This window comes from Trichosurus vulpecula, chromosome 1 (genome assembly GCF_011100635.1).
Source record: "Trichosurus vulpecula isolate mTriVul1 chromosome 1, mTriVul1.pri, whole genome shotgun sequence".
NCBI lineage: Eukaryota > Metazoa > Chordata > Mammalia > Diprotodontia > Phalangeridae > Trichosurus > Trichosurus vulpecula.
In genome coordinates, this window is record NC_050573.1 from 1,072,769 (window position 1) to 1,089,643 (window position 16,875).

General features: G+C 58.7%; 1 protein-coding gene across 1 annotated transcript; it reads right to left on the bottom strand.

The window, feature by feature from the left end:
- Nucleotides 1–564: 564 nt before the first annotated feature.
- Nucleotides 565–5,450, bottom strand: ADORA2A (adenosine A2a receptor). Its single transcript, XM_036740822.1, has 2 exons — nt 5,097–5,450; nt 565–1,707 (listed from the first exon to the last, which is right to left on the bottom strand). Exons 1-2 carry the CDS (start codon nt 5,432–5,434, stop codon nt 849–851), a joined length of 1,197 nt encoding a protein of 398 aa, XP_036596717.1. The 5' UTR covers nt 5,435–5,450; the 3' UTR covers nt 565–848.
- Nucleotides 5,451–16,875: the final 11,425 nt, after the last annotated feature.

Sequence of the window (16,875 nt, forward strand, 5' to 3'; positions counted from 1 at the left end):
TCCAGAGGCAGGGGCACTGCCGGCAGGCTTGGGTTCAGTCTCTCCCTCTTCTAATGGCCATATGAGTTCAGAAGGGCTTTTAGGACCCCCAGGACTTCTGTCACGATGGCAGGGGGGCCCTCCAGGACAGGAGGGCCATGGAAGGTTGGGCCAACGGCTCCACAGCCCCCTTCCCTGAGGGCCCCAAAGCCCAGGACTAGGATATCAGAGAAGGGCTGTCTGCCCACCAAGGGCTGGGGCTGCTGGTTCTGCCCCTGGCCCTGGCACCTTTCTCAGAATGCCGTGAACATGGCAGCTAGGATGGGGCAGACAGTGGGGGCTCTGGGGCACCTCCCAGTGAGCAAGGGCGCATGGCAGCCAAGCTGGGGCCAGACACAGTACCACAAGGTCACACAGTCCCATTTAATTCTGTCTAAACAAACATTACCTACTAAAACAGATAGAAGTCCCCAAGGAGCTGGTCAGCCCCCAACTACACAGACCCAGGGCCAGCCTGGCCTCCCCATGCACTCCCCTGCCCACCCCTGCCCACTCCCTCCCAGCCCCCTCTGCCTGAGGGCCACCTCTGCAGCAGAACCAGGGGCATCCAGGAGGGCAGCCAAGAGCCAGAAAACCCCCCTGAGGGTCCTCCTCCTGTCTACCTCCCTGCTCCCTGCTACCCAGGCCCACTCTGGGTCACTGAGGCAGGACACAGATTGGTGGTGGCTCAGGAGGCCAGCCTGAGGAAGATCCCCCAGTCCCATGCCGGGCACCCCCCATCCAGGCCAGACCCATTCCCGGGATGCAGAGCCACTTCTCCGACCACCAGACGGTCAAAGATCCTTTTTCAGTGAATTCCACCGCCAATATCAGGAGATGCCGGCTGCTGGGGTCCCCTCCAGGCCAGGGCTTGTAGGATGCGACCCGGGGAGCTCGAGGCTCAGGAGCTCCACGTCCTGGCAGCCACGCCCATCTCTCGAGCCACCGCCTTCCGGCTCCAGGGAGGCGGCCGCCCTGCCCAGGCGGGGCGTGCTGCCATCGGCCCAGATGCCAGCGCCGTGCCCGTTGAGCCGGAGGCTGATGCGCTCCTGCCCGTGGCTGCAGTCCCGGCTGTGCGGGGTGGATGCCCGGGCAACGTGGCTGCGGAGGATCTTACGGAAAGTGTGTCGGAATTCGCGGATGCGGTAGGCGTAGATGAGGGGGTTCACCACGGAGTTGGTGTGGGACAGGACGATGGCCAGGTACATGAGCCAGGGCGGCGCGTGCGGGCACTCCTCGCAGAAGAGGGTGAAACAGTTGATGATGTGCAGGGGCAGCCAGCAGATAGCGAAGAGGCCCACGATGATGGCCAGCGACTTGGCCGCGTGCACCTCCTTCTGCAGCGTGGAGCGCGAGCGCTCGCCCGCCACCGGCTTGCTCTCCATCTGCTTCAGCTGGCGCCGGGCCGCCATGAAGATGCGCAGGTAGATGGCCAGCATGAGCAACAGGGGCAGCAGAACGCACGCAAAGAAGTTGTAGTACACCATGTAGTCCATGGGGACCACCGCCTCGAAGAGGCACGGCATCTGGCCCACGCCGCAGTGTGGGGGCTCGGAGCTATTACCCGCCACGGCCACCTCCACGCACTGGCTCCAGCCCAGCATGGGCGTCAGGCCGATGATGAAGGACAACACCCAGCAGATGGCGATGATGCCCTTGGCCCGCGTGCCCGTTACCAGGCCGTTGTACCTGGGGAAGGAAGAAGAGGAGGTCACCATCCCTGGGGAGGGAGGGAGCAGGGGGACGGGGAGGCGCCTGGCCTGAATCCTTCCCTTTGGGCCTCCGTTTCCTCTGCCGAGTCAGCCGTAAACCCTAGGCTTTGGACAATCGGCTTCTCGAGGGCAAAGATCGCCTCTGCTTCCGTTTGGGATGCCTGGCCCACACACACAGCTTCCCCAAGCACACATCTTGTCTGCATTGATTCAATCCACTGTCTGATGTTGCCTGGCCTGGTGCCGGGTTCAGGGGAAACAGACAACACAAGCGCGACGGACCCTGCCTTCAGGGAGCTGACATTCTCCTTCTGGACCCAAGGGAACATGTATCCCGGGAATACAGCAGCAAAATCCGGCCCAAGTCAGGAAGGGGTCACTGTGACTAAAGATTCTGAGCCATAAGTGAGGAGGGAGGGCACGCTAGGCTAGGGGCACAGCCTGGACAAAGGTGAGAGGGTGGGGGAAAGCCCCCAGGCCAGCTAGGGTCCATCATCCATGACCACGGTGGTCTGAAGAAAGCAGAATGCCTCTCAGGGCCTGGGGAAAGGCCAGTTAAAGGCCTCCTTACTTGGGCCAGTCAAGGGAGGGGATTGGGAGGCCAGGAACGGGGCTGGAACCAAACACTCACCAACTGCCACTGCCTTCCCAGATCATACCCTCCTTGACACACTTCCCTCAGGATGGGGTTTCTGGGAGCAATAGCCCCAGTTTCCACAGGACTGGAAATTTTCCCAGTCTTTTCTACTCTGAGATAAATATGACCCAGAGAGAGCAAGAGGCTGGCCAGTATCACACACAGCAGGCTAATGGCTAGCTAGGGCTTGCCCCCAAGGTTACACTGAGAAGTGCATGCTCAGCCTGGTGCTGGATGGGCAGGGCTGGGGCTGGGGAACCCTTGGCTGTGCCTATGGGCTGGCCCAGCACTTGATGCCTGAAAGACAGGGGCAAGGTCTCTGGCCACAGGCTGCTTGTTCTCCTGAGCAGGGCCCAGGCCTCACTCCCTTTTGGCTGCTGAGAAATATGTCCTGACTGGCTGCAAACCCCCCAAACCCAGCGACCCAAAGGCCCACAGCTGAGAAGAAGCTCCAGGAGGGATGGAGGGGTAGGGGGTTCCAGAATGGCCGAGGTTCTTCCTCTCCAGCAGCTGAACGACCCACCAGTTTACAGGGCACTCAGCAGGCCAGTCCTTGTGGAAGACTCACAGCCTCTATCACAGGTCCCTCTTCCAAGTCTGTCCAGTGGGCTGACTGCCAGGGCCACAACAACCCGCCCCTGGGGAGACGCAGGAGGAAGGGGGCGGGGGGGGGGGCAAGTCCATGGCCAACAGTAGGCTTGCCAAGGATCCTTCCCACCTGCTCTTGCCTTGCTGAGGTGGAGGGAAGGAGCGCTGGCTTTGAAATCAACAAAAGCCCAAGCTGTGGTTCTAGGCCTATCACTTACTAGGCGGATAACTGTAAGACACTGGCCCTCTTTGTAAAATGAACATATAACGCGGCCTACACAGCTGGCAGGAATATCAGAAAGCTGAGTGTCTGGGAGGTACATGGCAGCTCTGCAGTCCTCTCTGTGCCTCCCAGGACCCCTTGGTGCCCTATGGAGCTCAGTCCTCAGCCCAGACTAAACCGCAACCTCAGGGTCTGGAAGAATTGGCAGATGGGATCTCTGTGGCCATCAGGGACAGATGAGAAAGGTGCCAAACTCTGGTGGTAAAGTAGTTGTGGGGGATTATGTGTGGGTCAGGGTGGACTAGAGGCCACTGGGGTCCCTGTCAGATCTCCACTTCCGTAGCTCTGGCTAAGGCTAGAAGACTAGCCTGATTTTTTTTAAGGGGAAGAGAACAGAGTTTGAACTCTAGGCCAGTGACCTTGGCTTTGACTCCTAGGAAAACTCTACAGCGGCTCATTAAAGAGATGGCTGGTGAACATCTAGAAAAGGCAGGCATGACTTGCAAAGAGCCAGCCTGGCTGGCTCAGCAAGCATGGGTTATGCCAGACTTAACCCATTTTCTTGTTGGCCGGAACGATTAACCTAGCAGATGGGGCAAATGCTGTGGTAGTTTAACTCAATTTTAGCAAAACTTTAGCTGAAGCATCAATTCCTGTTCTTGGGGAGAAGATAGAGAGATGTGGAGTAGCTGGTAATATGAGGATTCTGAATTGTTTGGATGGCCAGACTCAGGGTGCTCGTTAATAGTTCAGTGTCAGTGGGGCAAGAGGTCTCTGATGATGTACCCTGGGGCTCTGGGCTTGGCACAACGCTGCTGAACGTTTGAATCAATGGCTTGGATGGTATGTTTAGCCAGCTTGCAGACGACACTGACCTGGGAGAGATAGTTAAACACTGGATGACAGAATCAGGATCCAAAGGGATCCCAAGAGGCTAGAGCATCAGACTAAGTCAAATAGGATGAATTAGGTGGAGATAGGTGTAAAGCCTTACAATTGGGTCCAAAAGATGAACTTCTCAAGTGTAAGATGAGCTCAGGTCTGGTTAGGCAGACAGCAATTTGTCTGAAAAAACTAATCGAGGGGTTTGAGGGGACAGGAAGTGGAGCCCACAGTGGGATGTGGCAGCCCCCAAAGCTGCCGGCCCTGGGCCCTATTCAGAGGCGCAGAGCTTCCTGGAACAGAGTGTCCATCCCACCGTCCTCCCTGGCCCTGCCTTCTTTGGGGCCCAGGGGGTCCTTTCTGGGCACTACAGCTTAAGAAGGATGCCAGTCAGTTGGAGAGTGTCCAGAGGAAGGCAGCCAGGCTGGGGACGGGCCTTGTGGAGGACAGCATGAGAGGATCAGTTGAAGTGGATAATATTTAGTCTAGGGTCCCATAAGAGCTGTGTTCAAGTGTTTGAAGGCCCATTGGGAGTGGGGGGATTCACCTTGTTCTGACTGGCCCCAGAGGGCAGACCCAGGAGCGGTTGGGGGAAGGCACAAAGAGACCAGTGTACACTCTGTGTCAGTAAGGGCTTCCTATTCACATCCCTGTGAGGAACAGGCTGTCCCCAGGAGGTGGTGATTGCCCCTCCCTGGAGGGCTTCAGGCAAGGGGCTGGCACTTGCTGCCTGTAGACTCATCCTGTGCACTAAAGATCCCGTAGGCTTTTGAGCTCCCCTCCTTCTTGATCCTGAAGTTCTGTGAGTCTGGGATTCTCTGCCCGGCCCCTGGTCCTAGCCTTAGCCCAGCCCTGGGAGGGAGCCCAGCTCTGACCACCCAAGCTCCTGTGGGAGAGCAGGGGGCAGCACCATTGCAGGGGAAGCTTGGCCCAAAGCCTCGGTTCAGGATCAGCCGTCAGGCAGCCCCAGCTTACAAAGCGGGTCCCAGGCCAGCTGGAGCTCTGGAGCCAGCAGGCAGCAGGCAGAGGCACTCACCTGAGGGGAATGCGGATGGCGATGTAGCGGTCGATGGCGATGGCCAACAGGCTGAAGATGGAGCTCTGAGTGAGGACCAGCACAAAGCAAGCGATGAAGAGGCAGCCGTGAAAGGCCGCACAGAAGCCGGTGCTGATGGTGATGGCGAAGGGGATGGCCAGCACCCCCACGGCGATGTCGGCTGCCGCCAGGGACACCACAAAGTAGTTGGTGACATTCTGCAGGTTGGTGTTCATCGATACGGCCCAGCACACCAGCACGTTGCCCAAGACTGCCAGCACCGCGATGACCACCTCCACCACGATGTAGACGGCATCCCAGGAGATGGAGAGAGCCATGGCACCAGGAGGAGTGGGAGGGCAGGCTCAGAGAGACCAAGGGCCGGGCCAGCTCCGGGTCCATAGCTGCAGCCCCAGCGCCAGGGGCGTCACGGGCTGGGGTCTAGGGAGGGCAGAGGCTCTGGGGGGCTCTGGCCTGCCCTGAGGCCCCAGATCCCCTAGGCCACTCCCCAGCACCCAGGGACTGCCTTAAGGAGGGGGGAAGGGCTTTCCTCGCCTCAGAGGCCCCCCCAAGGTGCTGCAGATACCTCTCTCACTCACATGGCCTTGGCTCCAGGAGAAGAGACTGCCTCATGCACGGGCAGCGCTCCTCTACCTCGGAGTGACCTCGGAACCTAGGAAACAAGATGCCCCCATGAAACTCAGAACCACAGCGGGGGCACGTGGGGAGGGGCAAGGCTAAGCAAAGTTGTTCCCCAGCCCCACCTGTGCCAACGGGAGGCAGCCCCATGGCTCAGCTGGATGGGCCTCATACACCCTGGGAGACATAAAAGGGATGGATGGATCACAAGTAGGGGAAATCTGATGACCCGCCCACTCAAGGGATGGACTCCTCAGCCCAGCTGGGTACTGCCTCAAGGGGCCTCCAGGTATCACAAGGGCAGGCAGCCTGGAAATTCAAAGCAAATTCATCGTCCTTCACTGAAGGTCTCCTTCCCCCATTCAGGAGGCTCCTTCCTGACAGCGTGTCCCTCTCTCCCCAGCCCCACTCCACCAATCCTTCAAGGCAACGCTGAACATTGGAGAGTCTCCGAGAAAGCTGGCAGCTCTAGAGATGATCAAGCCAAGCCCCCTGCCCTCCCTCAAAGAGGTTTCTCTTGTCCCCATTTCAGAGGAGCTGACTAGGGGCTGCCCCAGAGGTCCACTGGCCAGTAAGTGGGAGTCAAGGAGGGACTAGAAGCAGGTGGCTCACTTCCTTCTGTCAGGCCCTGGCTGGTTGTCTCCTCCTGGCCCCTCCAGCCCCCCACAGATCATGACTTCTGGACTGACTGAGGAGTCCGGGGTGCTGTCCGGTGCACTCTGGGACGTTGGGCACTCACCCTCTGTAAAGCCAGGTGGAGGGGTGAATCAACAGCATCTCAGAAGGCATCTAATCCCTCCCCAGCAAGGCCTAGGAACTGGCCATCACCACTGGAATTGGGTCCCAGGCCATGTTTTTCCCCTGGGGGACACCCCAGTGCCAGCGGGGAGGGGGGCTATAATACAGGTGAGGATGCTCTGTGAGGTCTACAGCCAAGCTGAAGGCTCCTGGGATGGAGTGTGTGAAGGGGCCTGTGGAAACAGGTGGGAACAGCACCCCACACCCCCTATGCCCCGCTCCCACCTATGGAGGAGGTCATCAGAGCCTTGCCTTGCCACAGGGCACAGACCCGTTCTAGCCAGCGTCCTCATCCACTTGCCTGCATAAGACCCCAAACTGGCTTGTGCCTTCCTAGCTGGGTGACTCTAGGCAAGTCGCCTCATTTTTGTCTGCCTCAGTTTCCTCAACTTCAAAATGGTATCCCCATAATAGCACCTTCCTCTCAGGGTTATTGTGAGGACCAAAGTATTTGTCATTTGTAAAGTGCCTGGCACACAGTAGGTGCTTAATAAATTCTGCTTTCTTCCCCTCTCCTCCCTGATCACCGTAAGTAAGAATGAGGTCCCACACTGAGGGAACTGCTCAGAATCAGGAAGCACCTTCACATGCCAGAGTCTAGACCTCCTAGAGGAGACAAATCTCAGAGCGGAGGCTCCATCCTGGGATAAGGGTCACTGCCTTTGTAGCTAAGAGCGCAGAAATACCCAGCAAAGGCACAGGGGGATGGGGCGGGGGGGGGGGGGGGGAGACCAACACTGCCCACCAAAGAGGAAGCCGAGGGAGAAAAGAGAATTGGTCCAACAGAGCCACCATGCCCTGTGATGAGCCAGCTCAAAGGAAGAGCAACCTGCCCTGCCGGCTCAGCAGCTAGTGCCTGGATTCTTCCTGGCCCAGGCCAGCTCCTGAGTGACCTACTCAGGCCACCCAAGTCCACACCCCACAAGGAATAAGCCTAGCTAAGCTGCCCATCTCACAGAGACAATATGCCCTGAGGGGAACCAGCCCCTACCGGCAGTAGAGAAGCTCATTCTTCATCAACACCAACACACGCTCCTGCCAGAGAAATAAAAGACTTTGAGCCCCTGGTGCTCCAGCACAGCAAGCTGCCTTGGCCACACTTCTCTGTGTGTGCCAGCACACTCCTCACCACCATTATCCTCTAAATCCACACCCACTCCTCTCCCCTGGGCTCTGTGGACTTTGCAGGAGTGTGCACCCCAGGCTTGTGGGGGAAATACTCTGGAATTACTGCTCCTGCTGTGCCATTTGAATAAATGCTTTTTTCCCCAAAAGCTAATTGAGTCCTCTGGTTCATTGTCAAGGGGAGGCACACTGATGGGGGCTCTGTAAATTACAAAGGTAGCAACTGCCCCTTTGTGGACCCTACCTGCCAGTGCCAGTAGGAGTTAGGGGAGCAAGCCCCTGGTGGAGGGAACCTCAGAACCTCTACAGGAAGTGAGCTGCCAGGGGAGGAGGGTGGGAGGTGACAATTACATCCAACAGGAGGGAAGGAGGAGGAAGGCAGCTCTGCTCTCTGCACTGAGGGTCTGTATATCCCCAGCTCCTGAAAGAGCGGGAGCTCACTCACTATCCTCCCCCAATGGGACAGGAGCCCTGAGCATACTCCATTCCCTTCTCCTCCTCCTCCTCCTCTCCCCTCCCCTTTCTCCCTCCTCCCTTTCCTTCTCCTACTCCCCTCCCCCTTTTCCCTTCTCCATCTCCCCTCTTCCCTTCCCCCTCTCCCCTTTCTCCCCCTCCTCTTCTTTCCCCTCTCCACCTCTCTCCTTCCTCCTCTATCCCTTCTCCCCTCCCCCTTCACTTCCTTCCCCTTGTTCCCCACCTCCCCCTCCAGCAATTGTCCAGGAGCCCTGCCTCCCCCCACCCTCTGTGTCGGTTTGCACGTGTTTCCCTGCATTCCCCTTATCCGCAGCTCTGGAGCGGGCAGAGCTGGGCGCACTGGTGCTTTCCTTCAGCCTTGCTGGCTGAGAGGATCCAGCAGGCTCAGGCTGCCCCTACTCCTGGAGCAGCTAATGGTGGCATTTCAGGCTGCCCTTGAGGGGCCGAGGGGCTGAGGAAGTCCCCCCACTGGCCTAAAACTGGACTGGGGAGACTGCGGGGGATGGCGGGGCGGGGCGGGGGGAATGCTCTCCTCCTGAGAAGGCAGAATGGAGTCCTGTCAGACCTGTGTGGCCAGCATCCTGTCCACTAGCCCTTGTGGGAAGGAAGCCCAGGATCAGCAGAACCTCCGAGGCCCTGTGGTTGCAGTGGTCACCCAGCCTCAGTGCTCATCTGCGGCCACACCCTCCATGCAGCCCCCCTCCTCCCTGCCGGCTCTGTGGCCCCTAGGCCGACTAGGAGACCCCAGCAGCCGGTGCTCCAACCTGTTTGATCTCCCCTCCCCCCACCGCCTTCTCCCTTTTCAACATCATATTCCTCTCAGTCCCCCCCAAAACCCCATCTATGGCCGCCAGCCCCACGGGGAACAAACCCGCCTTCACCTGTAGCCTGGCCCTCTCCTGGTTCTCCCACCCCGGCTGCACCTTCACTGGGCCTTGCTCCCCTTTGCCCCTCCCAGGCCCTCACCCCACCCTCTCGCAGCCACCTCTCCCCCTTGGAGGCACTGGGTTCACCTGGACCAGCTGCTCCAGAGCCTGGTAGCCGCTGTCTGCTAACTTCCAGGGCACCCCAGGACCCTCCCCTCTGAGCCTGGCTCCCGGTCTGTCTGCCCTCCTCTCTCCTCCCTGCTTCCCTCCCCTCCCGGCCTCCCACCCTCATGCTAAGGCACTTCAACACACTCATCTCACAGTTCCTCAGCCCACCCCACCCCCCAACCACACACAAGCAATTAGTGACAGCTGCCAAGGCGTCAGTTTCCTCTCCTGTCAAGTGGGTAGGAAGTGGACTGGGTAAGTTCTGGTCCTGCTTCTGCTCTCATGTCCCACCCAAGCTGGGTCCCTCCACCCCTCTTCTGCCTGACACCCTTTAAGAACAGCAATCCCATCCCCCCAGATCTCCCCAGGGAGGCCTTTCACTCCCCTTCCCCTTCTGGGGGCCAAGTTCAGGAAGGAAGCTCCATATCCCCAACTCCAGAGTGTGCCCTCCTTGGCTCTTCTCCAGCCTGACTTCCCCCATCAGGCTTTACTGCCTTGGATTGTGAGGAGAGAACAAGTGTCTCATGCCCTCAAGCCCAAAGCCCAGTGGGAGAGGCAGCCCCTCCTAGCATCCTGAGGAGTCCAGCCCAAGATGAGGACTCTCAGCCCCAGCCAACAGCGGCCTGCCTGCCCAGAGCACTCCCGTTAACCGGAACATATGAGATGGTGCCCGTGGTAAGAGGGGCTGCAACAGGGGCAGACCTCAAATGTGGAACAGCTAGGGTAACTTGGAGGAAAAACCCTGGTCTAGGAGCTCTAATCCTGGCCAGGATATTGACCCTGGTCCCCAGGACCCCTGAGAAGCCCCAGCTAGAGCCCTGGCCTGGACCTTGGTCCAGACAACTTAAAGAACCTGGAATGCCAGACCCAAGGGCTGGGACTAGTAACCCTTACCCCACAACACTTCATCTTGGGCATCTGGAAGTGGGGAGAGGCAGTGTGAAGGACGTGGGGCTCCCTGACCAGAAGTAAGTCCCTCATAATCCTAATGTTTTGCCCTGTCCTGGGGAGGCAGGCGTGGGGTAGAGGGCAGCCTGGTTGCTACCAAGGCCCTGGTAAGCTTTCCCTCAGGAATTAATCCCTGAATCATGTGCGGCTGGTTAGGAGAGGAAATTGAGTCTGAACAAGGGGCCGTTTCCCAGGTGAGCAACCTCGGCTGGTGCTCCAGGGAGGCTTGAAGCATGATAAGGGGGAACAGACGCAGTCCCATAAACATGCAGCCAAGTCAACAGAGGCGGCTCCGGGCCCTTTCATTAAGATGCTCGCTCCTGCCAGCCCCAGCACAGCGGGCTGTCTGTCACCACTGAACCACCAAGAGCTCCAGTCGGGGCAGGGACAGCCCCAGGAGAACAGCGAAAACTCTGGGGTCTCATGGGCTCCTCCCAATGGCTACAGAAAAGGGCACTAACACTCAGCACCTCGCTCGGTGCCATGGCGAGTTTGGGTCTGGGCTTGGAAGGGGAGCTGCGCCCCGGCCCGGGGCCCCTGCCTGGTTCTGGGCTCTTGGCTCCAGGAGCCGGTGCCCCTGGAAGGCTGGCTCTGCTTTGGCCTGTCCATTCTCTGCCCCTTCACTTGTCCTGCTTCCTTCACAATCCAGAACCGCTGAAACCCTTCCCTCACAGAAACCCTATGTGTGGGGCTGGTGAAGCAGGAATAGTTGCCCCTACTCTATGAAGGAGGTAACTGAGGCTCCCCTATGTTCCTCCCTGCCCCCCCATTAGCTCAGGACAGGAATCACAAAGGGTAGGATGGGAAGCCGAATGGAGGGGCCCAGACCCACGGGCAGGATGTAGGGGGAGGGTGGGAAACAGACACAAGAGACAGCAGTGTCGCGGACAACATCGGGCCTGTCTGGCCCTGGCGACTTCCTGCCTGGGTCTAGAAAGGTGGGTCAGGTTGCTGCCCAAAAGTCTGAAGCCTTGCACATGCTCTCCAGGCAGGAGCCAGGATGGTGGAAGCCTGGGCCCATCGCTCAATGCCTCACTGACTGGCTGTCTTCCTCAGGACCCAGGGAGGAGAGTTCTCTACTTCCCCCAGGTGTGTCCTTCTGGGTGAATGAGGGGCTCCTGGCCCTGAAGAGGATCCCCCGCAGCTCAGTTATCCCTCCCAGCATGTCTGTCCCCCAATTTAACCTCAAAGCTGGCTCTCATCCCAGTCTTTTGCCTACCCAAGGCATTAGCTGGGGCCCTTCCCACATCCTCCAATCATCCCAGGAGGACCCTCAGGAAGCCATCCAACTCTCCTATCCATTTCACAGAGGAGGCCACCAAGGCCAGGTAACCAGCCCACTTCTGACACTCATAAGCGCTGTGACTCTGAGACAGTCACCTGCTGTCTCTGAACGTTCCTCAGTTCTCAAAGCTCCTCTTAAAGGAGCCCTGCAGCAAACAGCTCATGCCTGCTGGAGCCCCTGCCCACATGACTGATAAGAAGCTAAGGTGCTGAGCTGAAGGGCATGGCTCTTAGGTAAAGGGGGGCAGTCACTAATCAGGGATGCCCCTACCCTAAATGCACACTCCTACTTCTCCCAGACACTGAGGCCATGTAATAGAACTGACCTTTGCTCCCTCCCCCACACATAGCAGTCACCCTTTCATCTGACCGCAGAGGGTGAGAGTTTCTGGCGGGGTTAACCCAACCCTAACTCTTCCCCTGTCCCTCTGCCCAGCAAGTCACCTCACCCACCCCCATACAACCTTTTCTCTGTTCTCTGTTCTCTGTTCTCTGCCTCTCCAACCCCTTCCAAACATACTTGAGTTTCTCCAGTACTAGAATAACCTTCCTAGCCACTTTCACTCTCAGCCATCCCCTCCCCAGCTCCTCTAGTCCCAATACAATCCAATTCCTCCTTTTCTCCACCCAACATTTGAAAAGTTCCTCCTATCTGTAGGAAAGGGTCTGTAGGGTCAGGAAATAGACTGAGCAGACTGATCCAGAGAGCACCTACTATGTGCTAGGCACTGTGCTAAGTGCTTTTAAAATATTATCTTATTTTATCGGAATCAAATAAGCTTGTCAGGAAAGAAAGGGTTGGATGAGCCACTGGTGAACTATGAGAGAGGGGTCCCCAAAGTGAAGCTGCTGAGAATGGGCACTGCCATCCTAGGCTCTCAGGCTCCCAACGTAGGAGTCATCCTGGCTCCTCACTCTCTCTCACCCCCCAGATCCAATATGGTGACAAGGCCTGTCCATTTCACCTCAGCCACTTCTCTTGTCCCTTTCACCTCTGCTACATCTATTTCACTTCTGCTCCATCTCTTGTCTGTTTCACCTGTTCAGCATCCCTGCTTCACTTCTGCTCCATCTCTTGTCTGTTTCACCTCTTCAGCATCCCTGCTTCACTTCTGCTCCATCTCTTGTCTGTTTCACCTCTTCAGCATCCCTGCTTCACTTCTGCTCCATCTCTTGTCTGTTTCACCTCTTCAGCATCCCTGCTTCACTTCTGCTACATCTCTTGTCTGGTTCACCTCTGACATATCTCTTGCTGCTCTTGCCCTTTTACAGCATCTCTCCCAATAGGTCTCTTCTCTCCCCTGACTCTGTCGCCAACCTGATGCAGCCCCTTATCACCTCACACCTAGGCTGCTGCAATAGCTGCTGGGGTGGGGGGGGTGGGCTACCTGCCTCTGGCCTCTCCCCCTTCCAGTCTATCCTTCATTCTGCTTCCAAAGTGATTTCCCTAATGCACAGGTCTGACCACGCTACTCCCCTACTTAATAACCTCCAGTGGCTCCCTATGGTCTCCAGGAGCAAATAGAGGTGCCCCCATTCCCTTCCACTTTCAAATCCTTCACAACCTGGTGCCAACCTGTCTTTCCAGCAGATCACACTTTGCTCCCCTTTTCCTCAAAGGCTTCCTTCCTAGCCACCCTTATCCAGTAAGATAAAATGCCACAGGGCTCAATGCACAGGCTTATACTTCTCAAGAGCATGGGAGAGGTCTAGTTAGATGGCAACTCCCCTGCATAAGATCTGGGAGTCTGAGGAGACCACAAGCTCAGTAGGAGACAGTAGAATGTGATAAAACCCAATGCAATCTCGGGCAGCATGGGGAGGGACCGAGTTTCCAGGCCTAGGGAGAGAACAGGAGGTCTGGCAATCAGAGTAGTGAAGGGTCTGGAGTCAGGATGCACTGAAGGGATGTTTCACCTGGAGAGGACTGAAGGGATAGGTGCATGGGTGAGGAAGATCCATGATGGCTTTGCTCAGGTACCAAAGGACTGTGCTGAGAAGGAAGGATTAGCCTCACTCTGCTTGGCCCCAGGAGAAGCCCCTCCACTGATGCTGTTCCTCCAAACCTCCCCAGAGGCCTCCTGGTCACCACCATGGCTTCCTTCAGTCTGAAATTTCCCCCCTTGTCTGTAGTGCTGCTGTCAGCCACCCCTTTACCTGATCCTCTCCTCCCTCTGCTTCAGACCCCCTCCCCTCCTGCCTCTCTGTGCTTTCCCATCTCCCTAATATGCCCCACATTCTCTTCCTTATCCCTTGACCTTGTCACCCCAAGCCTCTGTCTGAGGCCTCTCCTCTTCCCTCTCTGCCCACAGCAGATCCCCATCCCTAGCCTTGACCTCTCTCTCGAGCTCCAGGCCCACACTACTGGCTGTCGGCTGAACCCTCGCCACCCCATCCCACTGCCTGCTCCAAATGAGCCTGCTTCCCTTCCCCTTCCCCCTCCAAACTCCCTCCCCTGCCTCTCTCCATCTTCTGCATTCTCCCTCTGGGCTGGCTGACTCTGATTGTGGCCTCTTCCTCCTTTCCAGCCTTTGTTCCCACTGCTTCCTATGCCTCTGAGGTCCCCCACACTCTCCTCACTTGCTGGGTTCCTGCCACTTCACCCTGAGCTGCCCCATGGACCAAGTGGTCGGAACCCAAATCCTTCTCAGGCCTTCGCTGGCAGCTTATGGGCTGCTGTCAGGGACTATGGCTACACTCTTGCGAAGGAAGTCCCTGAATCCTGCCGGACACTGGCCACCCGCCTCCCTCTTCTGCCTGAATTCTGTCCTGGCCCCCTTAGAATCCAACTTCCTGCTCCCATTTCTGGACAAAAAGCTCCCCTCTTCCCAAGGGAACTGACTTGTTCTGTCTGTTCTGTTCATTCACCTATCTCTCCATCACAGGAGCCTGGGACACCCCTCCCAGACCTTGGCACAGGAGCGTTCACAGCCGCTGGGTCAGGGGGAGCATTTGGAAGGGGCTGCCTGGGACTTCTTGGCCAGCCCAGGAGAGGCAGGAGCCCAGGCCCAGGCCCAGACTAGCTTCCTCACTCCCACCTTCTTCTAGTCTGTCATCTGGAAATGAATTGAGGGAGAGGAAGGGGCAGGGAGGGGAAGGCCTAAGCACACAGCAGGGTGGTCAGGCTAAGCCTCCTTGATCACTCCATGTCTAGCCAGGGGCTTGGGAGCTTGACTGCCCCTGCCATTGACATTGAGCAGATCAGTGAGGAAGCAGACCCTTCAAGGTCTGGGCTGCCCAGTTGATCTAGCAAGGCATGAAGGAATTTGGGAACCAACCAGTCACACCCTGACAACCTAAAGAGAAGGACACTGAGACTCAGGCTGAAGATGGCGGTGAGCCTCCCAACTCCTCAGCCAAAAGAGTCCAAAGGGGGGGGGGCGCCAGGGAGCAAACGTAGCTCCAGCTGAGAAAAGGGCTCTGCTCCCTCCCTCTCTTCCCTCTAAAATACCTGCTGCTTTTGTTCAGCAGAATTGCACTGAAGTACAGAGAGGCTGGGGAGTGGGGTGGGGGGGGGGGCTAGGGGAGGATCCCAAAGAAGTGGGAAAGGGGGTGGGAGGCAGGAGGGGCGCACTCTGTCTGTCCTTCCTGACCCCTGCCTCTCCCAGATGGTCCCAGCCTACCTGGGGTCCAGAGGCAAGGATCCTAGGTTCCAGTGAGTGCCCGGCTCGCGCTCTCTCTCTCTCTCTCTCTCTCTCTCTCTCTCTCTCTCTCTCTCTCTCTCTCACACACACACACACACACACACACACACAGAGCTCCCAAGGCTAGGCTCCACTCCCCCAGGGCCACCTTCTCATATCTCTGGGGGGGCCTCAGTTTCCTTCTTAGGAAAAAGGGGATAATGTGGACCCATTAGATCGCGTGAAAATGGTTGGGAGAGGGGGTCCAGGGTTTGAAAGGTCAGGATGCTTGCCTGCCCTTCCCCATCTCTCTTCAGAGTCCTTGCAAGCCAGGCTACGCACCCCCGCCGGGGGATTAGGTGGAGCTCCCTACCTCTCCAGAGCCGCTGCTGCCACCATTAGCTCCGAGCCCCCATATTCCCACTCAATGCCCTCCCACCCGCCCCTGCATCTTGGAGCTCCATTGTGGGAAGCCTCCTTCCAGGGAGCCCTCCGACCCAGGAGCTCCTAAAAGGTACGGGAAGAGGACAGAGGGAGGACGGCAGGGCGGAGGAAGCACAGAGATGCCCAGGCAGGAGTGACACTGGCCGTTTCCAGGATACCCAGGGCTAGCTCCGGGGGTAAGACAGAACCCTCTGCCGGGAGATCGAGCGGTCCGGAACCTCTGGTCCAGCGCACCTGCCCCCAACCCCAGCTCTCTTTGCCTTGTGGGTGGGACGGCTAGGGAGGCGGCAGCGATCAGGGGTCTCCTGCCCCAAGGAGGGCCTGGGGGTCTGCGGCCAGATCCCTCCCCCCCAAGACCCCAAGTATAAACCGTCGGGGGAGTCCTCCAGCCCCCCGGCCATCCTGGCGGGTCTCCTCGGTCCAGAGGTCCTTCACTCAGTCCCCGCCGCCCCGTACTCCAGACGGCCCGGCTCCCGCTGCTGGGAGGCAGCCTGGGAAACCCCGAGCAGTCCGTCCGCTGGTGGCCGGAGGCTCCCCACTCCACGAGTCGTCGCAGCCCCCCGTGAGGCAGGGCGGGGGGGCAGGATAGGACCGGGTGCCTATCCGCCCCATCCCCCCTCACCCTTCCCCGCCCGGGCCCCATAGCCCGTCCCATCCAGCAGCCCGCCCCGTCTGTCCGGCAGTCAGTCCGGTCTCCGCTCCCTGAGGCTGCTGGACGGGGAGGGCGATGGGACCGAGAGGCTCTGGCCCTGGTGGCCCATTCCCAGCCCCTGCCCCTTAGTGCACTGACCTGAGCCGGGGGCCTCCTCCTCCGTCCCCGCAGCCGCCTCTGCCCGTGCCCGCGCCCGCTTCCTCCTCCCGGTCCCCGGCAGCCCTAGCCACAGCTGCCGCGCCCGGAGCGGAGCCCGCGCTGCCCTCGGGCGCCCCCTGCAGACCCCGGTCCGAGCTGCACCTCGCCCCGCCCCGGGCCCCGCCCCAGGACCCCCCCCCCCCCCATTTATCTCGCCGGGGCTTCAGGCTCCGGGCTCCAGGCTCTGAAAGCTGCTCTCCAGCTCCCCCTTTGGGAATCCCGGAGGGCGGGGCAGCAAAGTCTGGCCGGGCTCGGGACGCTAGGGGATCTTCCTCCAAGGCTGGGTCCGCCTCTCTCTAGACCTCCCAAAGCTCCCCAGCGACTCGGCCTGGGACCTGCCAGTTGAGCCGGTGGAAGGAGATTCGCATCCTCACTTAACAGCGGGGGAAACCGAGGCACAGAGGAAGGGACTGGTTGGAGCTGCGCCGGACTTTAGGGGATGCCGGGCGCTCGATTCCCCACTCCCGCGGCAGTGCCACGCCAGGGCGGGGCCGAACTGCCCCATTTGCTCATTCATTCTTTCGTTCGTTCGTCCACTGCCTCTTCCACTGGAGAAACGT

Bases quoted from the DNA above. Each gene is read 5' to 3' on its own strand.
- ADORA2A (XM_036740822.1), bottom strand. From the start codon at position 5,434: ATGGCTCTCTCCATCTCCTGGGATGCCGTCTACATCGTGGTGGAGGTG. The intron at 1,708-5,096 runs GTGAGTGCCTCT...TTCCTTCCCCAG, and splicing joins GCCATCCGCATTCCCCTCAG to GTACAACGGCCTGGTAACGG.